General features: G+C 42.6%; 1 protein-coding gene across 2 annotated transcripts in view; it reads left to right on the top strand.

Moving 5' to 3' along the window:
- rims2a (regulating synaptic membrane exocytosis 2a) overlaps window positions 1-25,330 on the top strand; it is a 126,432-nt gene that overhangs the window by 89,648 nt on the left and 11,454 nt on the right. The window contains exons 24-29 of one of the 2 annotated variants that reach the window (XM_076150535.1): window positions 416-522; window positions 869-901; window positions 9,158-9,258; window positions 10,975-11,141; window positions 11,727-11,981; window positions 19,039-19,283. In XM_076150535.1, coding sequence (XP_076006650.1) covers window positions 416-522; window positions 869-901; window positions 9,158-9,258; window positions 10,975-11,141; window positions 11,727-11,981; window positions 19,039-19,283 — 908 coding nt within the window. The remainder of the gene's footprint in view (window positions 1-415; window positions 523-868; window positions 902-9,157; window positions 9,259-10,974; window positions 11,142-11,726; window positions 11,982-19,038; window positions 19,284-25,330) is intronic. The other variant, XM_076150536.1, reaches the window with a different exon arrangement.

Genomic DNA, 25,330 nt, shown 5'->3' with positions numbered 1-25,330 from the left:
CCATACACCACAGTTTAAGAAACATTACAGTAGGTGAAGCGCTGTCAAGTGATGCATACACAGTTTTCACACACTGAGCATGATCGTTAATATGCACCCATCCAACAGCAGTACCACAGAGTGAAAATTTCATGCAAGTATGTTGGTTTTGTGGCTTTGCAATAGTATAATAGTCATCACTGATTCATTTACATATAAAGTATCATTTAACTATAAGACATGTGAACTAACAATACATAGGACACCAAGAACTGATGAATTTTACTGTAATGTCTGCAACCAAACTCATATCTTTCCCTTCTCTGTTTGTTTGGTCACACTGTGATGTGGGGCGCAAGCTGAGCGCGTCCTGCATCCTCCACCGCCTCTGCCAAATCGCGTCTCACTTGGGTGTCCACTACCTTTTGTCACACAGGGCACATCCCCGTAGCGGATCGGTCCAGACCAGCCCCACCAGTACCCCTATGTCCAGCAGACGAGGTCGCCAACTTCCACAACTACCGCCCACGGGGAAGGAGAGAAGTAAGTCGGCTGCTTGTTTTGTCCGCTTTCCGTGGTCGATATGTGTAGATACTGACGGTCTCATTTCCTTATCGTCAGATGTGTTGTGGTTACCGGCGTGTAATGATCAGATTTGAGTTATTCTTCTTTATTTGGTGCCCTGACTGATGGGGGGTGCAGAGGATGTGCAGATGCTGTTATTGACTGGCACTTATCTGGCAAAGGAACAATGGTTGTAGGTTCAATATAAGCTTACAGATCATTTAATTTTTCCAGTATATGGAAGGTTTTTCTCTGTTCTTTTATTTCAGTTTGACTTTCCACACTTAACATCTCTGTTTGGTTCCTTTTTCCATTTCTTTCTCAGAAGATGGAGACGAAGGAACAGAGCCTTGTGAAGGTCTGTACCTCACTGTATGGGTTTGGTCCCTCAGAGTGGTAGAGCTTGTTAAGCCTCACCATCCTCTGAAGGCCCAAACCAGTCTGCAATAGGAGCGGCCGGGGTCACTGGGGGCTAAGCTTGTTCTGTGCCCTCTGACCCCTCTCCCTCTGTTGCAGCTTGTGTCTAACGTACAGTTGAGATGTCCCGTGGCACTTTGTTGTAATAGATTCTACTGTTGTATGTGCCAGTGTTGTGTTAAAATGTGCTCCCATGTGTCTGTGTTTTGAATTATACTCTAGATATTTATTATTATTATTTAGCTGGGGGTAAATAATAATAACAATAATCTCTCTTTTTTTTGGACTCCTTTTTGGAGTTACTGATATTTACAAGACAGGCTAATCTCCAGGGATGGAACAATGCACAGACAGTAGTTTGTCACATTATCACGTTCTCATTTGTAGTGATTAGATCCTTTTTCTCCTTCAATTTGGTGCTCAGCACTCTTTTAACGGTTGTTATTAATTATTGTGCTGAAACAACAAGCATTGCGTTTCTTTTCGAATGAGTCATAAGCTTGAAATACTGTACGTTTGCAATGACTGGGGGGAAACTGCCTGTGAGTGAGTGAGCAAGTGAGCGAGTGAGTGAGTGAGAAAGAGGGGTGGGGCAAGTTGCTGGGTGGGTGTTTTGGGAGGTGTCAGGCAGGGAGGTGTCAGGCAGTTTTGGAACACAATGTGTCAACAAAATCCAATCCAAGAACTCTATCCTCAGTGTCAGGGTCTATGAGGGCTTTCCAATCCTCCGACCGGCCCTTCTCTCCCTTGCCCTCTCCATTGTCTTTCCCTCTTTCGACCCCCTCATTCTCTCCAAATTACTTTCTCAATCCCACCCTCTCCCCGTATCTAAACCATCCCTCTGTCACTCAAGCGACTTGTTCTGTCCTGACCTCTCTCACTTATTTGTGTCTCCCCTCATCTCTCCTTTTCTTTATTCAAACATTAATATGCCCCCCCACCGCCCCCACCCCTCTCTGCCCATTTCTCTCTTCATCCCTCTTTCTCTCTTTGTGCTTATGTGTCTTGCTTTCTCCCTCACTTTCTACACCGTATCTTTTGGGACAGTGGCAGTGTGTGGGCAGGAGGGGGAGGTATTGATCTGACCTTGTGCTGAAGCTCCCACAGAGCTGTATGGCACTCAGCTTTTGTAATGCAAGTGGTGTGTGTGTGTGTGTGTGTGTGTGTGTGTGTGTGTGTGTGTGTGTGTGTGTGTGTGTGTGTATGTGTGTGCGTGTGTGTGTGTGTGTGTGTGTGTGTCTCTCTCATTTTATGGAGGGGATCCATGTTCTTGCCCTGCACTGAGTCCACAGAGGACCTGGGCTATTGATGAATCCTGCTGCGCTGTTGTTTATTCATCCTTCATACCTGCATATGCCTAATTGACAAGTGTGTGTTATTTGTTTATGCTTGGCGGCCCCTAAGTTGGAACAGGGGAAGAGCTAGGGACAGTTGACCCCTCACCTCTTGAATCTCACAGTGATCCCCCAGGTGTGTTTATCACTACAGACCTTTCCAGGAAATCCAACCTGCAGCGTGTTTTCTCTATCTTCTCGCCATAAGTGACTTTCTCTACTATTCATAAAGAATTTCAGACTTCTCCTGTTTATCCTAAACTACAAATAAATGACAAATAAAAGCTTGTTTTTTTGGCTGAGAGTAATTTACATGTTCACATACTGTGTGTCGATGCTCAGGCTTGAATGAATGGCCAGACTGTTGGCAGAAACTGGAGCTCCCCGCAGTTTCCACTTCCTACTTTCCCATCTGTTTATGCGGAGTGCTTCTGTCCTTTGACTGTGTGGTGCCATTACTAAAAAGTCATAGCTGTAGTGCTATTTCACTCAGTACATAAAAATGTTAACAACAGCCTACGACCACTGTGTTCTGAGTGCCATGGTTATGACATTGCGATCACGCTGAATACACTCCTGGTATATTTGACCACATGTTGTCCTGTATAATCAGCCACTAGTATGGTATAGTAGACAAACTAGTATTCATCACTTCTTTGAGCTGATATTTCGGCTTGGATCAGCGGCTGTCAGTGCAGTTGAGTTGCCAAATTATTGCAACATACTGTAGGAATCACTGCTCCATCATTTCATGAAACTCCATCTGTTTCCTTATTAGCAGCAGAATGTGAGGAAAAACCCCAAGGTGCACCTGTAAATGGGAGAAAAGGCAAGTTGACTGCAGAGTGTGATAGCATGGTCTACTGTGTGGGTTTTCACAGTCAACACAAGCTCTTTAAGCTCTTTATGTGTGACATTCAGTCACTTCTGTGCTCCTTGATACTCATTTAGCTTCTCTGAGTGACTATGCCCTCTTTGATGACCACTTCTGTAGAGCTCTTTATGTCTAACTTCCTTTGTTCGCATTTAATCTTTTGTAAAAGAGTGTGATTCATTTGTATTAGGTTCATTTGGAGTCATCAGACCTGTAAAGTTGAAGCATGGTGTTAATATGTGCTGCCGTGATCTCTGGTTTGTCCTTTTTGGCTGCAGTACAGCCACAACGCTCTAATCTACCCTCGAATTTAATGGGAATTAATTCTGCTCAGCTCCACCTCACAAAGACAAAGCTCTCCATTTCCTTTGTGAAATTGCCAATCATTTCCATTAGACATGGATTATTGAACACACACAGACAGACAGACACACACACACACACACACACACACACACACAGGAACTCAGGTTATAAATAAGTTACATTTCTCTTCAATTTTCTGCCAAAGCATGGTAATAAAATATGTATACGTCAAGTTATCACATTTTGAAATTACAGTTTAACAGAAACAAACAATTAAAATAAAGTAAACAATAAATACAATACATAATCCTTTGCATGTAGCTGTAGTAAGCCTTCCTTTTTCACTATCTGGGAAGGTATTACCTCTGTTCGCCAGCAGATGGCGCAAACTTCCACATCTTTGATGAGCATTTCGTTACTTCAGTGCCGAAGTGGAACAGATAATATATTTTCCCTCTTTTCACTACAAATACACAATTAACTAAATAAATGATTACATTGTTGTAATTTGCAAATTGTGTAATAAATAGAAATTACATGGAAATGAGAGGTATAATGTAGATAGATAAATATACTTTATTGATCCCAAACTGGGAAGTTGTTCCGTCACAGCAGCATCACAGTAAAACACGCTAGAATAAATAAAAACAAAATATGACTCAAAGCCACCTGCCTTGTTCATTTGAGCGCCTTCAGTGTCTTGTAGTGTGCAAACCATATGTGTGTTTGTGTGTGTGCATACATGGCTGACTGTAGAAGTGACATGGGAGGACCAGCAGCGGGGGCTGAATGGCTCTCTGTCTGATGAAGGCACAAATCCCTCCCCTACTGAGTCAGGTTGGTCTGTGTGTGCACGTCTGCCACTTCAAAACATATTTCACTTTGATAGAGTGAGTCCATGAACTTGTGAATCCATGAACAACAACCCACATTCAGAGAAGCGATTGTGAAAACCTTAACATTCATGGCGTTTCTTTATTCTGCCATGTGTCTTTGAGCAAGGCACCAAACCTGCCCACTATTGCTCTGTCAGCTAGGCAGGTGGGTAAAGAACTGATGAAGAGCATTAGGAGCAGGTGTGCTTGTCAGGTGATGAGGCAGGAGCAAGGTAGACAAGGGCGACAGCTGGTGGACAGATGGAGAATGACATGCTCTCCAACAAAGAGGGACTGTAAACTGTAGCAAAATGAAATCTGGTAAATATATACATATAGATATAACATAAGGAGTAAGACTGGAGATAACGCTTACATTCAGCTATTCACCACAGAGTAAAAGAAGGAAATAGTTGGTGTTTTTTGTTCATGTACTCATTTCATGATTGTGATGAAGTTTTCATAATATTCTATCAAAGCGATTTATCCTTCAGAGTTTTTCCCACTTCTGTCCTGATAACCTGTGTGAACGTAGCATAACAGCCTCACCTAAGGCAGACCTGGACAACGGGCAGGGCAGGCCGAATCTACTATTACCATAAACTGTAAAGAAACAGAAAAACAAGGAATGATTCTAAGATGTCGTTGCCCTGGTCAGCCTCTGGATGGCATGACTCTGTCTTTCTGCCTCCTCTTGGTTTTGGTGTGGTTTTGCAGTGATGCATGGGGTTGATGTTGCCGAGACTTTGTCATTTAACATCTCCTGTAGTGGATTTTAGTGGATTTAACAGCACACAATTTATTACCAAGGTTTTACTTGATCTACTTTCCTTTGAAGTTTTTCACTGAAACTGAAACGTTGAAATGAAGTCTAGCTTGATGATGTGCCGCCCTTATTGGATGTACTGCAGAGAGACATTACATGTGTTGCTAAGGTAATGATACCACAGTGGGTGGAGATGAGATGTGCTTCCATGGAAACACATCTTCATCTCCTTATTAGATAAAGTCTTGTTTATGTTTATGTGATCTACCTAGAATAAGTGTCCAACCACCTGAGATGCAAACATCAGAGTGTGAGGAAGCAGGAACATCTGTTATCCACTCTTCCTCATACCTCTGTCTTTTTTTTCTTCCCCGTTCTGACACTCTTGACTTGTCTTATCCTTTCTTCGCCTCTTTCCTTTCTTTCTTCTCTCTCTCTCTCTCTCTCTCTCTCTCTCTCTCTCTCTCTCTCCCTTGTGCCTCTTCTTTGTTTATCCCAGTGAGGCTGAGCCTATTTTTCCAGCCTCTTCACATTCATGTAGGCACAGTAACAGAAAAGAAACAGTTTCAAAGGCACGTCAAATGCCCACACTGTCACCTCGTTCATTGATTCTGCACCCCACCGACACACACACACACACACACACACACACACCTGAGCACAAACGCACACCACCACTGGCATCTCTGGGCCTACACAAAGCAACTGAGCATGCAGCTTCTTATGATGTTTTTCTTCAGTTCTTAGACCCCATTTGAACTTTGGGCTCCATCCTACCATGCCAGTGAGTTAGTCGCACAGTCCGCGTTCATGTTCCTCATCCTGCTGACATCTACCTGATGGTGCATTTTATGTTTGAGAGTCTCGATGTTGGAACCATTTTCTTCAAGCTGTTTGTATCAGAGTGAAATCACAATGTATGGACCTGCTTCTCATTTTTCTCTGGTTTTCTGTAACGGATTCTTGTGCTGTAGTTGAGTATGCTGAGATGATTAGTCTTGGATTTGTCACCCACACTTTCCACCTGTGTTTCTGCACACATATACAGTAAAGCATTATGATGACCTGAATGCTGCAGCTAAAGTAAGAAAAAATCACTTCCTCTCTTCATTGTCGTTTGAAGCTGTGATGTTAACTGCAGCAAAGAGATGAGAGCTGCCGAGGCAGATGTGTCACAATGTGACACTTCATTTGTCATCCTAATGGAGTGCTAATTGATGCTAAATGCAAATGCTCTGTCGGAGGTATGGAGGTTGAAGTATGATCCGAATGGGCCACCACTGTTTGAGCTGCGGGAAGGAGATTAGACTGGAAATGAGACGAGAGGACTGACACAGTGTCAACCAAGAGAGGACAGCCTGATGCTGAGGCGGGTCAGGGTGCTGATGATTACAGCCTGACCCCGATCAACCCTCCATCCAAACTGACCTGAGGTCATGTGTGGTCCAGGAGTGCTGTTTTCCACAAAGATGAAATCTCACATGGCAGCGTCTTATGGGATTGACGGGGGGAATGAAAGCAGAGGGATTTGTGTAATCTGAAGAAACGGGGATACTTGTGAGGACGCAAACTTGTTGTTGCGAAACTTGCTTTCAGCCAAGGTCGCTGACACCTGTGTATGTGAGTGAGTGTGTTTGTGTGTGTGCATTTAATTGTGCTTGCACCCATCTATGTGCACGTGTTGCACCATACTGAGGTCACACCAGTGCTGACACACCGACGCGCTGTGAGGTAGCCGGCTCTCTTTTGTGTGGCTCGCCGCTCTGCGCTTTCACTTTGTGTCGTTTTGTTCCTTTTCCTTTCTTATTATCATTTTTCCAGGCTGTCTTCCCACAGTTGCCCCACGCAGACTCAAGTGACTTCCACCTACCTCCTTTTATTCCCTCTTCCCTCCCCCTCTGACCCTTCAGAGGGCTCAAGTGTCAGTCTGGTTGGTCTGCGTCGGCGCAACTCCCACCATTAACATCTCTTTACCGTTTCAGCTCTCTTTCCTTTAAAGCACAGAAACTCACCCCTCCAACCCACCTCCTGATTTCTAACAACAATACTCTCCGCCTCTACCTCAGCCTCTCCCGGCCTCGCACCCTCTTGCTCTGTTCCGACTCCTCACTGTGCCCATGGTGACATTTTGCGTTGTTCTTGGTGTTCTCTATGATTTTTCTTTGTGTGTGTTCTGCGCTTGTTGTACGTTGTTTTGTCATTGTCGTGTCGTACTGTTGTTGTATCGTGTCCCTCCCCTCCCTCCCGACCTGCCCCGCCCTCTATCCATCCTCTCCCCTCCTCCTCACCCTGACCCTGGCATACCTGGTGACCACGGTGACGGCGTTGCCCTTCTTCCTTTTGTCCTTCCTCTCCTCTCCTCCCCGACCCTTCGTGCATCCTCTCACATCCATCTTCCTCTCCTCTGTCTGTGTCTGTCCATTCTGTGATGTGATCCCAGAAGACACGGACTTACCAAGTTGGACGAACTCAGGTCTGTCCTTCCTTCTTCTTCATCTTCCTCTTCTGGTTCTTGCTTCTTCTTCATCATCATCTTCTCCTTCTTCTCCTCTATTATCCACTCTGTGTGTCTTCCTTGCTCGCACACTTCACTTCATCTCAGTCATCATTTCTTTTCCTGCTTCGCTCAGCTCCATTCGATGTTTGCACACTAAATTGCTTTGTAGATGATGCACCCGGCCTCTTCATCACCTGGCACACTTTGATTTGGCCCCGGACAAACGTGTTGTTCTTATAGTCCATATTGTCATGCAGCTGTGGTTTGTTGCAGCAGGTAATACTTTCAGATATTGTTATGTTTATTCAAGCAGACGACATATAAAAAGTCAGTTAAAGCGCAACAAACTGTTCCCTATCTAATGTCAATCAGTGATTAAGTCAAGATTCATTAAAAGCTTTTCCACCTGTGTGATAGCAGACAAAGTAATCAAAAGATAAACTGAATAAATTCCAAAAGACTTAAAAAATTGCTTTGCCTCACTCTTGTTAATTAATTTGCTCTTTGCTTTAATTGCTATTTGTCTGTGTGTGTGTATGTATATGTGAGGCTGTAGGCATACCGTGTGTGCGCATGGCACTTGTACGTGTGTGTGTGTGTGTGTGTGTGTGTGTGTGTGTGTGTGTGTAATCACTGTCGCTTTATTCATCTCCATCATGTGACACAAAAGTAGAGACAGAGAGCGAGTCAAGAGATTGGAGATGCAGGTTAGGCCAGACACAGTTTGGTCTTTAGCACAGAGTTTGTGCAGGGGAAGACAAGTGTAACTCACAAGCGATTGACCTCTGCAAACAGTGTTTCCCTGTGAGATGTTTTTCTCTGGGATATATAATAAGTCATTGACATCCTAGTATTGAATATTGATCGTGTGATGCTTTTGCGTGGTGCGTTTGATATGTGGAACACATCATAGCGCTTAAACTGAACTGAATGCAGGAGATGATTTTGGCAAACAGAAAGGTGTGGTGATGAGTTTGATTAATGTATTTGAGCTGAGAGGGCCGGCTAATCAACCAAACTCGGTTGATCAGTTTGTCAATCCAGTAGTTTAAAGTCTGAGCAAAGACCTTTTTCTGTGGGAGACTGTGTAAAATGTGTGTCCCCTGGACCACAAGCAATGGTGGAGATTGTATCTATTGTTGATCATAATAATCATTTGTAGTGATTGAGCCTCACATTCAAACCCTTTTACAGTTTTGGTGTTACTTTGCGTTCGATTTGTATAGAACATGATGGGGCGGCAATAAAATGTGTTATTCAAATTTTTATTATCGACTCAAAACAGAACAATTTGGTCCAAATGAGCCTGAGACTATGGTGTTGTTTGCACTTCACCTTTAGAACCAAAAAGCATTTTGTTTGTGATTTGTTTGTTAACACAGCAAACCATTCAGCTTCTTCATTGGATCTGTCCTTGTCACAGCTCACAGCTCATGGCTCAGCACAGGCTTGTCTTTCACCATTATAGTTTGTGTCTCCATCAGTCCCCTCTTACACCATCTGCCATCACCTTACATCCGTCTCTCTCCTTCTCTCTGTGTTCAGGTATGGACATGGACGAGAGGACCAGGGAGATGAAACTGAAGATGAATAAGTACAAGCAGGGAGCCGGCTCTGACTCCAGGTTGGAGCAGGACTACCACAAGGTACAAACCTGTGCGGATATGTTGCTTACGTGTTCTTTGGTCTTCCACGTTCACAGAAAAACATGTTTACTGTTTGCATGATGACACAGTGTAAAGGTCATATGGCTCACACATAGAAGCAGTCAAGCTTGTACACGCAAACGTCAACATCACATTTTGTTCATTCTGTTGTGTTTGCATAGTGTAGGCCTACACATACACACATATGCACACACACATAGTCAACACAGACAACTACCAAAACTGGTAAACACTCTCATTGCAAAGATTAAATAACTTAAAAGTGTGTAAAACCCTGGAATGTGACACTGAGTGTCTCCAGGGTCGAGTGTTTACTATTCTGTGATGAAGAGGAGCTGAATGTGTTTAGAGACTGAACTCAGCCTAGTGTCTCACAGCAGGCTGGGACAAACCATACAAGACAAAGGCTGTCTGTCCAGCTCTCCTTTTAAGTCTGTGGTATGAAAACTATTTCTTCAGTGGAAGCCAGTGTGTTATCAAGCGGCTATAAAAAGCTACCAATGCATATTTTCTATTGGAACATCCTCCAGTGACAAACTTATCCTCCTGCTATTATTAAACAAGACACACTAGCAGTTACGGTAACACATCACACAGGGTCAGTTAAACATTCCACTAAGGGAAAACACAAAAATGATACACGATACTTTATAATGTCTCACAGCTCACATTCTAAATGTCTTGCAGGTGTCCAGCTTGGCTCTTGCATTGTGGACATATCGACGTTACAATCAGAGAATTAAGAAACACTCTAAAATTGTCTCTATGTCTCCATTACAAACACAAACCTATTAAAAATACTGTTCAGCACAATTTCTCGCTGACTATGTTTTTGTGTGTGTATGTCTGAGTGGATTTCAGACAGAATCACCATTTTAAACAGGACACAGAAAATTGACTTGTGCTCTTATTTGCATTTATGGTCAGTTTTGTGCTTTGATGTGCATAAAACATCTACAGATCCTTTGCTGCTGCACCACTTAAAGACCCCCCCCCCCCCCCCCAGCTTCCAGTAAAGCCTGCTCTGTTCTGGTGACAGATCCCAGGCAAACACTTCCCAAGCCTCATAGTTTGGGCCTTTATTAATCAAAGTATTACAGATGTAACGACCTAGGCAATGTTTTCAGTGCAGTGCAGGACCTATGGGTCTGTCTATGTTCAACACATACCATCATATTGCACCACACATTTGAGAGCAACTCACAAAAAGCAAATCATGTCCCCTTTGATGCTCGGAACATATCTGAGTCTCACAGTGTGCAACCTTGCAAGAGTGATGAATGATGGAGTGATAGAGTTTTAAAAAGTAGATTCTAACCTTAAAAAGTCACATATACTGCGTGCTCATTACCGTTTCTCTTTCTACTCACTAAAGAACATAAGCTTACATATTTTTACATTATTACCATGAAACTCTTCTTCCTCTAGAGGTAACTTGAGCACGAGCAGTTGTCCATAAAAAGTTAAACTCCTGGGAGCAGCGTTTTGGCTGGAGTTACAATGTATACTCTTTTGTCTCTCCTCAAAGTTTATATTACTCTCCAGTTTTATATTCATTAGCTCTGTTCTTGTCACAACTGTTTAAAACCACTTAACATCTTACATCTTTGCGTGTGTTCTTGCCAAAACCAACAGGGCGACCATGTTTCATATTAGAAGTTACATTTCTGTCTCTTCTCTCTATCTCTTCTGCAGCGTTCAGGCAGAGATCCACGGGGCTCAGATAACCTGTCGGCCAAATCATCAGACAGCGATGTAAGCGACGTGTCCGCTGTGTCGAGAACCAGTAGTGCCTCTCGGTTCAGCAGCACGAGCTACATGTCTGTCCAATCAGAAAGGCCGCAAGGGAACCGCAAGATCCGGTAGGCTGATGTCCGCACCAGGGGCAGTGGACCTTTTTATGTCCCTCCTATCACCCCATCACACACAACAAGTGTTATCAGGAATGGACAACGCCCCGCCCCCTCCCAGCCATGAACATGTGTTCTGTTTATGTTGCCGGGTGCAAACGTTTTCAGCCTTGAAATCCTTTGCACCTGGTCAAACTAAAGTGGGAAACGCACCGTATAGATCTGTGTGTCATTTCCTCCCTTTTGATGAGTTCAGGTTTGGCTCTGATTTAGAAACTCGTAGAACCAAATGGTAGAACTCGACTCTTTCCAGCTGGGGCGGGGGCACTTTTGTCCATAACTGGCAACACAATGAAACATTAAAAAACCCTGCATCATTTTAGATGGTGTGTCATATCAAAGCAAAAGGCAATTAAACTGCATTGTGTTTTGCTGTGAGTGTGCATTTCAGTTTTCAGTTACTTTTAAATCAGCCTGCTTTGTTTCTTGGCTGCACACTGTGTCTCTGTGCGTCTTTCTGTCTTTTTGTAGTTGACATAATTCATGCTTTGTTTGGTTTTCTTTCTGCTTTGCACGTGCTGCTGTGTCCGTCTTCAGCCAGTTGCGATCAAGGAGCCAGTCTCGGGAGGGGGATGAGCAGCTGGGGGAAGTGGTAGAGGAGGAGGAGGGGACAGGGGGAGGTAGCGGAGGGCGAGGAGGAGAGGAAGGGCGAGGGGCTTGCAAAGAGGGGAGATTGCAGGGAGAGAGGGCGGCATCGGTGGGAAGTATTGGCAGAGAGAAGGAGGATGTGGAGGATTTGCTGGAGAAAGAAGAGGACTTGCACCAGAGGAGTGTCTCAGAGGCTGATCTCAGGTAACACAGCATTGACCTGAAGGCAATGTGTCCGTATGTGGCAGCCTGTGACTGACTCCCACTAACAGTAATGTGGACTTTACCTCTCCTATGGCCCACTGATCATTATGTCAGGACCTATCATTTTCCCAGTTATCTAATGATATGCAAAGTCCTCATATCCTTGACCCTTTATCCTCAGTGTTGAGTTAACTGTGGCCCTTATAACTCCCCCTACCACCACCAAGGTATCTTTCCCCTACTACATATGTGATGATAATGGTGAATTAACAACAGCATGGTAACCCATGTAACCATTGCACAAATCAATAGAACAGTAAGAATTGTAGATCATGCTCTCTGTCTGAACTGCCTCTCACCTGGTGACAGCTTGTTGAGGCTGTAGGTTTCTCCGGTGATCCTTTTGTTGCCTCCCTGTTTTCCTACAGTGACCTTTGCTAGTGTATCATTCTGAAAAAGGGGTATAATTTAGCAAGATGATTTGGGTAACCACTCACTATTTCACCCTGCAGCATGAAATGCAGGTTGATGCATGCGTTATCCTTTTGTTATATCATGTTATCATGACATTATTTCACTGGGCCACAATGGCAACGTTTCATTAAAATTGTACAACTTGCACATATAGAGAAGTATCTTTGATCCCACTGTGAGTTCTCACAGTGGGATCAAAGATAATCTTACACCACTAATAAGATGTCTGCACTATCAAATCACACTCACAGTGGGATCTTTGTAAAGCTTTGTACCAGTATTAGTGCAGCGTCTCCATGGACAATGCATTAAGGTAAATGATACATGCTCTTATAATTGACTGACACTGATTAACTTCTTAGTGAGGCATTGTACCGCTGTGTATATTCTGATTACGAAAACAGATATTGGACGCACCGAAACGCACACACAGGTGAATTCAGCGATACAGATGAGACGGATATGTAGAGAATAGAGAGACGATGCACATTATTATCCATTAGCTTGCTCTGAAGCTGCTTTCCATCTTGCTGTACTGTGCTGTACTTTGTGCCAGGATGTTGCATTATTGTGTCTGTTTGTCTGTCTCAGTCCTAAAGTGTAACCTTTCTATCCACTATTGCGTCAATCCAAACCTCCCTCATTCCTCCAGCTACTCCTCAGCATTCCTACATTTCATCTACTCTGCATTCTTCCATCTCTGACGTACTCTGCCACACAGCAGCCGGTTCACTTTCAGTCAAGTCAGTGAGAGATAGAATTGACTCCAAACCTGAAAATCTGAATGAGCTAAATACTGTGCATGGTTAAAGGAAAACTCTGCCAATTTATATCATCATTAATGTTGTTTTTAATGGGTAGCACTACTCAAGATGTGAGAACATCTACGTCGAGGCTATTTGGAGGCTTTGTACACTTTCATATCCTGACAAGTGCTTCTCTGATCAAAACACTGTGCCCTCCTTTAGGTTACATTTGAACACACCAGCTGGAATTAGGTTTGAAATTGTCTCTATACTTTCTTGACTGAAGGTGATCTGGAAATGTTTTTGACATGTTGAGAACTCTTATCTATGTAATAACCTGATGTCCTTCATGACAGTTACAGTATAAACTTAGAACTCTCCAATATAGATACAAGGCATCATTTTATATACATTTACATGGGAAACAGCACTGACACTATTTATTATATATTCCAGCTTTAATGCTCCATGTTAGATGATGGTTGATGATTGTTGTAGCTCTACATTTTACACACTAAATCATTCATCTCATTCAGCCTTGAATTACTAACAGCTATTTTCCCACCATGTTATAAAGGCCTGAACAGGAGTGCTCTTTAGTATTCAGAGACTAACATCCAACCAGAGCAAAGAACACCATTTTTCAAGCATAAGCATTTATTTTTATATTTTTGATCATATAAGGAAGAAATCCACAAACCTCAAAGTGGCTCAAGTGCTGTTTCTGCAAGTCAAAGCATTACATAAACCTGAATTAAGTAATTCAAATTAATTCAACAGATGTAAGGTAGTATACTCCTAGCTGCAAAAAGATTTGTAAAGTTTACCGACCAATCTTAGATCACTTCATTCACAGACTCAATCAATGTATTGCCGGTCTAATAACTTAAACATTTCCGGGGAGGGAGAGTGAATCTTAAATCATGCAACAGTGTCTTAAAAAGAAAACCATTTATTTGCTAATGAGGATAAATATTCCTGAGTAGACTTTTGGTCCTTACACTCAAAAAACAGTCACTCACTAAATGAAATTTACCATCAGACGTGTGTATGTGTAGGTTGTAGGCTGTAGGAAGGTTGTGTGTAGGTTCTATGCAAGTATTTTGTTTTCCGTGTTGCTGCTTATATAGTCTAAACGTCTCTAAATACATTTCTTCTTTGTTTTGCCAAATATACAGTTAGATTCTTTGATAAATTGATTTGCAGTACTATCTAGGTCTGTGTCTTACAGTGAGTACATTTTGATTTGTCTCAAATTACAGTTTACATGACAATTTATCACCTTAATCTTGCCGAGCATATAAATGTTGTTGAATGAGTTCATTAGGGGTTCTGTAGTGATACACTAGCATGGGAAAAAAAGACAAGAGGAGTGAAAACACTTAAGGTGAGACGTCAGGCCGCTGTGCTGCTCAGTGCATTTCTTTAGCATAACCTAATTTAAAAGTGGAATTATAAATCAGATCAAATCAAATCTCCATTCTGTAAAGCAGGATTGATTTCTGATGAAGGAGAGACAGAATGTTAACTTCTCGTTTGATGAGCTCAGCTGTGTAATACGTTATTCAAAAATAACCCTTGTGCGCTCTCTATGCACTGTTATGTAACCCTGCCAGTGACGACAAATCACCTTAGACAATGAGCTTACACAATAAACAGGTCGGCCAGACTATGAGAGCGTTAAAAATCCATAGTGTACCCTGACATCATTAAAAGGCTCATGGTGTTGCTGTGCGATTGATAAGATGTACCTGTACCTTTTCCCCACAGCTGCTTTCCTGTAATGTGATCTCCCAGAAACACTGCTGCTGGTTACATCCAGTTATGACTCATTTCCTATGTATTGAGGTCACAATGTAAATATACATAGCTACACATTTAACAAGCCTGTTCACATCGGGCTGGCATATGCGCAGCAGGATAGCCAGATGTGTTTTTATACCTCAAATGCTCCCGTTGGTGAGCATTTCCACTGAGCAGAAGCAAATTCACTCGTGTGCTGATGCACGCACCTCTAAGCTGACGTGTCCACATGGCTGCTGGATGTAAAAAGCTTTCCATCAGCACTTTTTGATCCCACATCACCTCTTTGTCTCTCTAATCCAGTCTTGTTGCCTGGGTAATGGCGTATTCATTTGAGTGAGAGAGTAAAGATCTGTGTTTTGAAGGACGAGCCGGTATCATGACTAATTACTAATTACTCCCCCATGCCCCCTCTCAGTGCTTAACAGACAGAGAGGACATAGAGCAGCTCAGTTATACCTGTAAAGATAATTGTATACATTCAGTCTGAGCTTCAGGATGAATAAATCACCTTCGTTCACTTTCGCCTATGATGGAAACTTTGCAGCTCTGATTTACGTTTGCAGATGCTCTAACAGGGGCCACAGTTACCATAGAAACCATTTTTTCTGCCACACCTATTAAAGAAACAGTGGTCCACTCCTTAAATGATGACGGGATATGTATGGGAAGACAGGAGGCAACTTCCATGTGCTGTCAATAGAACATATTTGCTTACTAGCTTTTTGCCTGCATTGGTTTCTTTATTTGTTTGTTAGCAGGATTACTCAAAATGGTCTGAGCTAAGGGAAGAACATATTAAATATTAGCCTGGATTTGTGTGAGGGAACAGTAACAGGAATGTGTTATTAATTCCTTTAAATTTTCTAGATGAAATTTTGATGTTTTTCCATGTTCTCCATGAATAGATGCTATCAAGAGCTGCAATTTGCTAGTGCAAGTTTCGAATAACCGTTTTTACAAACTTAAGGGCATTCAGAGAGCTCACCTTACTCACAACCATGGCCTAACTGTTCAGAAATCAGATGTGGCAAAAACTCTGCATATCTATTGTGCTATTGTGGACATCATCATGGTCTGGATGGATACACTGTTGAAAATACGTCAATACTGCTGAATCAGCGCAATTGTAGCAACATAATGGTAGAAGTTGCTTGTTTTCATTTGTGCAATCTTGCTGACGAAGACAAACAGAAAAACAATGAAAGCCTAACCTCATTGTTGAAGGTATAAAACTAATTTCTTGGTCATTTCCTTGCCTTAAGCTCGTGACCCGATAACAGAGATTCCACAACTTCTTATTTAGGATGACCTTAGTGACCCACTTAAGCCCTCATATGGACGCTGACTAAATGTGTTGACACTTTGGCATTAAAAATACCGAGTTTTGTTTGTGCCTTGGGAACAACTTGGCCTAGATGAAAATACACAATGCGCATTCTGCATGACCAGGAACACTATGTTCTTTGTGCTGAGGTTGAAAATCAGAAATCCCTGGAGAGTCTCAATGTTCCATGCAGGCACAGTCACTGAGCAGACCAGCCAAGATCGAGCGAGGACAGGAGGAGGAGGAAGAGATACTGTAATGAGATGGGGTGAGGAAGGTGTTGTGTTTTTATTTCACACAGTCTTCACTCTAAGTCAAGTCAGATTTAAGTCAGTGTGTGCACAGTTCGACTTGGAGAATTTCCCTTCTCGAATCAGTTGCTTGTATGCCAAGAAGTGTTTATAACAATATAACACTCCCAGTGAGGCTCCTGCACTGTGTCATCAATCTAATTCTCAAGCAAACCTATTTAATTTGGGAACAGCTTCCCACAGAATTTCCATAGATTTCAACTGTTTTAATTCCCTGCAGACATTTTTTCTGTCACCTAGTGTACCACCAGGTGTACACATCCCACAGTTTGAGAACCACCAATTGGAAAAGAATTGAGTGAAGGTAGGATAAGCACGTATAGAGGATGGATGGATGGATGAACGGAAAAAGCAGTGTTGCTTCTCCTTCATCTGCTAATAAGTGCCCATGCAATCTCCCAGATCCCCCCCGCCCCATTTTAGAATGTCACCTCCCCTACACTGGCCTGTGGTGTTGTCTGGAGTTGAGGCGCTTGAAGTTCGCTTCAAAGCGTCTAGGCTGCATTAACTGATCAAAGCCGCTAATCCTCCAATGAGAGTTCAATATTTATGTGTCAGGATACATGCTGATCTGCAGCAGAACCCACTGGTATTGGATCTGACATAAACAAAAGGCTTTCATGTCGTCAGCTGATATATGAGGTATGAATGGTCTCATGAGGCGCATCTAAGTAACTGCACAGCAATAAAAACATACCAAGAAGCCAAGTGATGTTCATAGAGTTAACTCCAGCTTTTTAAACACACAGGCCAGGACATAGCCTGGTTTCAAAACACTGCAGGAGAATAGTATAAGAGCTCTCTCTCTCTCTCTCTCTCTCTCTCTCTCTCTCTCTCTCTCTCTCTCTCTCTCTCTCTCTCTCTCTCTCTCTCTCTCTCTCTCTCTCCCTCCGTCCCAGTGACACAGAGTATATAAAGATTTTATAAGGATTATTTTCCAGTAGGATGGACTTGAACATGTATGGCTAATATATGAAGGTGATGATTTCTGAGGAGGCTAATTGAAATAATAGATGGAGGCCATTGTCGAACCGCGTTGATTATTCTCCTTCAATCAGTCGTCTTTGTCAGTGAAGTACTTGAGGTCAGACACTTTAATAAATGAATATTACCCTCAGGGTGATACATGTAACTCATCCCATTAGGAATGCAGAGTCTATGATACAGAATGTAATTTGCCCCTTAATCACTCTCACAGTTAAACTGAGAATAATGAATTTGGATGGTGGTCTACTTCCTCTGGAACAGGAAGAAAAAAAATAGATGTCACGGACAGACATTTTATGAGCAGTTTAATGTAAAAGGACAAAATGTATCCTCTGAACAGCAGTGGGGAAGTTGCATCTTGAGTTGTTTCCATGCCTATGTGTTTAAGTCTGGTTGAATAAGACTAGACAGACAGATAGACGACAGATTGGTCAGTCTGGTGCCAAATAAACTCTAGAGTTGAGAATAAGTTTGTATTGTGAACAGGATTCAAACAATTCCAGAGCTATGAAATGAAATGTCCAAACACTACTTAGTGTATAACGTTATGTCAACATACAGAAGCTTTGAAAATGACTCAAATATTCAGCACTCATATTGGTTTCTGAAATATAAAGCACAATAAATGGTGAATATAAATATTGTGGACCAAAGTTTTGCTCACATGAACTTAATGGAGACTTGCTTTTGTTGATGACGTCTTAGGAAGTGTGGTGAAATGTATGTTTATGTTTTTAACTAGAGCAAAATAGTACTATAAAGCAACAAATGGCAGAGCTTTCTTTGTTCCATTTGTTTCCAGATAATTTAACACTCTCTCAATACTCTTTACTGCAAAGTCTCACACCGATGAAAACGTCTACTGTTGTATTTAAGTAAACTTTGTCATCATAATGTTACGAAGGGGTTCCACTTCAATGTGTCATACACGACTCATGCAAACAATGAGGAACAAACAGCTGCTCGATGTCAAAATTAATTTTAAAACTCTTGTAAAAAGACCTTAGTTTTATTGCAATTGAGTTCAAGTTAAAGCAGTGTCATTGATAACGTTGTTCATGTAACATGTCAAATGGGTCATTAGCACTTACAGAGCAACATTACGGGCACATTAAGCAGCATTTTGAATAATTTATCATTTACATCTCACTTTTAACCCCTAAAATCAACTATACTGTAAGTCATGAACTCCTGTACCTGAATTCTGTCCTTTTCTCCTTTTCATCCCACACCTTCTCCTCTCCTGTCCCCCGACTGTCCTCTACTCATCCCTCTCCTATCCTCTCCTACTGTTTCCCCCTCCATCATCTCTCCTCTCGTCTCCTCTCCACTTCCCCCTTTCGACTGTCCTCTCTCTCTCTCTGTCCTTGCCTGCCTCCCCCAAAAACATCAATGGCGGTGGCTGACAGTGACTTTGCATCCAAAATGAAAAACAGGCAGATGGGCACGCCGGGCGGGATGAACATGACCAAGAGCACAAGCATCAGCGGCGACATGTGTAACCTGGAGAAGACGGACGGCAGCCAGTCGGACACGGCGGTGGGCACGGTAGGCACAGATGAGAAGAAGAGGCGCTCCAGCATTGGTGCCAAAATGCAGGCCATGGTCGGCATGTCGCGCAAGAGTCGGAGCACCTCGCAGCTCAGCCAAACAGGTAGGACCACCAGCACAGCCACTTTACTGCATCTATGGACACACACACCTGTCCTCCAGACTCTTCTTCTACTGTCTCTGTGGGTCTTTTGTGACACTGAGCTCTAATGCTGATACTTTCTTTTCCCCAGTTCTCATCTACAGTCTAAGGTCTTTGGACTCTATCTGCACAGCAAATACATTTTCTGGAGGTGACGACAATGGCACTGCTTTGTCTCCAAGCTTGTTTTTCTCTCTTTTTCTAGGCGACAGCACTCCTGGAAATTCCTCTCTCTCTAAATTTCTTCTTTGCCTATCCTTTTGCTTTTGCTTATTCGTATTACAAATTGCTCAAATGTGTGTTTGTGCAGTTGATTTATTATGTTCTGGTGGTTGTAACGCGTCATCTCTGTAACAGCTTCGCGCTTCCTTTCAGAGCGATGACCTCAGTTGGTTTGTGGCAGGTCACGTTGTCACCTTCCCATGATGCTTTCATGACTGTGCAGTCAATGTCAAACACTACCTCGATGTGTGACTTAAAACCATGTGTGCATCTGCAAGGGTCCTTGTATTTGTCTGTGTGTTTGTAAGCCCATGTGCGTGTGACTGCGTATGTGTGAGCACACAGACAAGAGCGGATGTGTGGGATTGCCCTTGTTAGCGAACACATTCTTTTGTGGGTGCTTTATATTGGACTTTTCTTCATTTTTCGCTCAATTTTAGAGGGAAAAATCAATCTTCCTCTTCCCACTTGTGTTCAAACACTGTGTGCCGAGTTATGAGCTGTACTGGACGGAGGGAAAAGCATGGCAGGTGATGAGTGTTGGCTGACAGATTGGTGTCTGGTCTTTTCAGCTGAAGGTCAGTCGATTTCTCCATCTCTTCAAGCCGTGGCTCTCAGGTGCATCTTGACACATTCATTTCCTCTATTCAATTGCCTCCCCATCAGCACTCCAGTTAGGGATGAAGAGATGGAGGAAAGAGGCAGATGTAGCTGTGGATGTATAGAGCCTCGAGTTATAGGAGGGAGTGCAGCGAGGCGTCGCTCATGTGGGGCTGCGTTGTCCTCTCGGCTCGTGATTTGATCTGCACATGGGCCGCAGCTCTGCCACCGAGATTTAATCATTTATATCAAATCCGCCTGTACCTCCTAAGAACTGCAATCATTTCATTAGCTGAGTTAATGAGAATTTTGTGGGTCATCAAAACCTCTGAAGCTTGTTTTGGGGGAGTAATGGCAGAAGATGAACGAGTAATTGCTCAATCATTCCTATGTCTCGGTGTCTTGTGTCTCTGCCCAATCATTGCTGAATGGTCGGTGTTCTGGCTGATCGGAGTTTACTTTTGTGAAAAGACAAAGATCGACTGGCATTTGTGAAGATTTGTTATTTTGAGATATACAACAGTTTCACACGATCACAGGCACACAGTACACAGACACACACGTCTCTCACCACACACACACACACACACACACACACACACACACACACACTGAAAAGCCTGAATCTCCAAGAGCTATCAATATTTCAAACAGTGCTTTTAGGTCCTTAGGAGGTTTGAGAGAGCCTGCATACATTTGCCTTTCAGGATTTGACATCCTCCATTCACATCTGTCCAAACACAAACCCTGCCAAATAGCCTCTTGCCCTACTTTGTTGTGTGTTGTTCAGAAAGGCTGATCACCAAGTGCACATTAAAGAAGAGAGGATTTTAAGCGGTTGCCTGACTTGTTGTGTGCGCTGCTTGGACCAGGTGAGAGATGGGCAGATCAGCCAAGCAGCATGAGGCGGACTTTGACAAACACTAGTTTATCCAAACGGGATGGATGTCTACCCAGGTGGCCACTCACAGATACTGTGTGCTCTCTTCTCATGTATGTACAGAGTTTTCAGCTCTGTTTGTGGGTTTAGCCCTGGATACCCTGGTTTTTTGAGGAAGACAGAAATATGCAAAAGACCAATTACTTTACGTGAACATTTTTTTTGAAATGCTATCTTTATCCAAATACATTCTATGTCCTAAGAAAAATGAATGTAAGAAGGGTAAATGCTTGCAGAAGGCAATGATATCGGACTGAAGACCACTTGTAGTTGTGGGCTGGATCTCATTGTAATCTGATCTCAGTCAGTAACAAGTAAAAAAAAAACTGGAATTGTGCATTTCCAGATAATTTTCAAAATAAAACAATACTCCTTTTGTTTTCTCAATGTATTCAGATTTCTCAACTGTCAACCCAACATCAGTTTGATTGATATTACAGTGACTGTAAGGTGGGCATATTTTTGCATATTCAACCTTCATTCAAGCCCTACTGTCTCTCTCTCTCTCTCACTGGACTCGCCCACCCACACGCACACGCACACACATAAACACACACACACTCTACTCATGCCTTTGAAACAGGAATTACTTCTTGCTGTATATGGGTCATGACATCAACGGGTTACTATATTTATACAGATGATAAATTTGGATACAAAGGGTCCTCAGTGATGTGTGCAGGAAGTGACACAAAAACACAGGACCTCATGCTGAGTGCAAGAGACGAGCGCTGAACAGACCACAGACCACAGATGATTCACACATACAGATACACATACAGATGCTGCTTGCTGATGAAAGTCTACTGAATCATTTGACAGGAAAGTTACCAAGAATCATTTGAGCAACATAAAGTCAAGTCAGAGTTCAGAGAGGTGTTCATGAAGACAGACACCCCCTCTTCAAGAAATAATTTAATTTTATATAAATATATTACATAACTAACTTATTGACAGAACCTAGGAGCGTAATGTGGTTGCTGGGCAACATGAGAGCAAAGTTTTCGAGTTGAAATGTTTCTTTAGAAATTTGTTGTGATGGCTTCCAACTCAATATTAGAAAATAATGTTTGACACAATGTTAAGCCTGGAAAGTCTGCAGTTCTGTTCTGTGTGCTTGTGTGTTGTGAAAGGTTTGGCCTGTTTGGGCTTTACCAGTGTTCCACTGGTCTTCATGAGCAAGATGAAACATCAGTTTGATTTATTATGCTTGTCCCATCAGCAGCAGCAGCAGTCCTCTAGTCCTAGCAAATTATACTTTAACCTTAATGGAGAGCCACTTTATTCCCTGTAGACTCCACCATACTGCTGCTACACTGCCTGACTCAGCTACAACGCCACAGAAACACTAATATCCTGCAAGCCTATTGAAAATTCATTACCATGCACTTCACACTCTTTGCATTTCTTCATGTGTTTTCATCTTAAAACTCTATTTAAGAAGCATTTTGAAGTGGACATGTGTTGACCCAGTATTTCTCTTTCCAATGTTTCCTTTGAGGCGACAGTTTATTATCCCACTGTTGATGTCATGTCTGTATCACAGTAAATTACTGTTGTCAGTATTTGTGTTTTGGCTTGAAAGATCTTGTCAGTTCTTCTAACAACTATTTGGAAACTCAATTCTCGTGACAAAGTGGGAGTAAGTAGTGTGAAAGTTCAGCCAAAGTCATAAATGAAGCCTTAGTTGCTCCAAGCCTTTCTGTAGATGTTGATGGAGCGATTCCTTTCTGCTTAAGCATGACAAAGTAGAGAGCGGGTAGAAACGAGAGAGAAAGACATGAACTCCTTCTCAGTGTTTCCACAGCCGTGATTAAATGCATTCTCCCTTCACTTATCACAGTCTGGTACAAACACATCCATAAGAAACTACTGTTGTTAGCAAGTCATCCAAGATGATTTGTCAACCTAGTCACTCTACCAAATCATCTCTGACCCCCCTTCCCAGGATGTAGATCATAACCCCTCAACACCACCCTGTTTTAGAGCAGTTTCTTGTCATCAGCCATGCAAACACTATACACCGCAGCCTGGGAGCTGTAACTGTTATTAAGTAACACCAGCTTGTTGTGTAAAGCAATATTTTAGCCCATAATCTATTTTAGTAAAGCTTCTCTAAAAATAGACTCTACCACCTGGCATCTGCCTCTCTTCTAACTATTAAAGCTGAGAAGGTAGACAGTTCAAAATGTACAGGGAACTGGCACTTAATTGTCAAAACCAGGTGAGACCCCCTGTAGAAATATGAAAAGATGTAATCAGTGGTGAGGATTATAAGAATGTGGAGTAATGTATTTTTTGTTTGATTGGGGGTTTTTGTTCCCACGATTCTTTGTATGTCCTACTTTCCCATTCCTTCCACGGAAAGAAACAATTTTAAATCAAGCTGTTACAAGCTGACAGGGCTGCCAGGTCCTTCATTGTAAAGAGACAGTATTTATAGTTCAAATCACTGCCCTACTTTTGCTTCCCACCTGGAGGAACTTTAATGAGATCACATAAAGTTTTGTCACAGCACATGACACCTAATTTACATGGTAGAGAAGATGTTATGTGATTGTACTTCTCTTTGGTTGTATATTGATACAGCTGATTGAAATACAGGATGTTAAGATTTGGTGTACATTGTATGCAATATTAGGTGGAGGAGATGTGTTATGTGTGTTTCTTGTTGGGCTTTTACGCTGATGTGGTGCAGAGTTGAACATTGTGCCCCAAGTAATACAAAAGCAGAAGTTAGTGATTAGTCCTTAGGCCAACAGACTAAGATTAGGGCTTTGTAGAGACTTTGACTCAGATTTCACTCATTGGGCATAGCGGTGATGCAGCAAGGCAGAGCTAATCTGGATGAATGTGTTTTTTGCACACTGCAAAGATTAGGAAAAAGAGCCCAAAATTAAATTGAGAGCATTGTATGATACCTTAATATATTCTGTGATTAGAGCATTGACTGCATACTGTGTCAGAAAGTGTCAGATTACAGCCACACACAGGTTCCTCGTTAAACTCAAACATTTTCTAAAGTGAATTACTCAAGACAAAATGTATTTTTTACCATGTGTACAATCCAGATTGCTGTTCGCAGAATAGCTGTGTTGTAAATGCACAGAACAATGCAGCTGCGCCCTTTTCTCCTCGCTCCCCACCAGTCTACACTCAGTAATGACGTCTATTTGGCCCTCCAATGTCCTGTATGTGGTAAATAGCTGAACTATGAGCTTTCAGCGAGGGTAATTTATCTTCTGTGTTGAGTTGGGTGCCTGTCTCAGCAGCTCCTCCGCTTGCTGAGACTGCTAATTAATCTCCTCGGGGGCTGGAGGAGACATGCTGCTCTCAAGATGATGCATGAAAGCAACACAGCAGCACAGGTACAAGCGAGACTGTGCGACAACGCCGCCCCCGTCGTTTTCTCCTTTCTCCTTTTCTCCTTCTCCCTTTCTCCCTCATTCCTTCCTGACTTTTTTCTATCTATCTTCCTATCATTACAGCTGTCACCTCCATCTGTCTCTCTTTTGTCCTCATTTCCTCATTTCATAACCGCCTCTTTGTCTTTCTGCAGCTCCCCGTCTTTCAAGACGTATTGGGTGATGTAGTTTCTCTCTCTTTTTCTCTGTCACAACAGCTCACAGTAGGAAAGTGGACGTCAATCTGCTTTTTTTGGGTCAACCATCTCTGCAGTGACCTACATTTAGTATTAGAAAGTTTCCAGTTCTAGTCATCAATCCAGTCGAAAACTGTTTATTCCAAGAATGTGTTTCTTTTCAATCATTTTCAGCTTTTTGAGCTCACCAGTAACTTATAGACATTATAGTCCTTACACAAGTAGCCGTGCTGCATGTAGGCCACTGTTGGCCTTGTTATCAGATGTCAGCCACCATATGTTGTAGTTGCAAATCAGCATTGGTCCTGTAGCATCCTGGCATACGTGCATTAGCTGATGGGTTTGGTTTAACAGAGGCAGCGTTTGGTTTTAGCTGGAACTGTTCATTACATTACATTACGATCACGACGCTTTTATCCAAAGCGACTTACATTACATTATATTACCACCCTTCGCAGAGGGGGGAGCAATTGAGGGTTCGGTGCCTTGCTCAGGGGCACCTCGGCCCCGGCAACCCTCCGGTTCTTAAGCGGAAGCTCTACCCACTCGACTACTGCCTATCCATATCTGTTCAGCGACATTGAAAGCAGGAGGTGGTTGTGTCATCATTTCACACGAATACTCCTTGAATGAAAATCCTGGAAA

This window comes from Genypterus blacodes, unplaced genomic scaffold, assembly GCF_046128005.1.
Source record: "Genypterus blacodes isolate CSIRO-AG114 ecotype Tasmania unplaced genomic scaffold, CSIRO-AGI_Gbla_v1 ptg000052l_1, whole genome shotgun sequence".
Lineage (NCBI taxonomy): Eukaryota > Metazoa > Chordata > Actinopteri > Ophidiiformes > Ophidiidae > Genypterus > Genypterus blacodes.
Note: the sequence above shows the minus strand (reverse complement) of the source record. Positions and strands in the feature narration are given on the sequence as shown.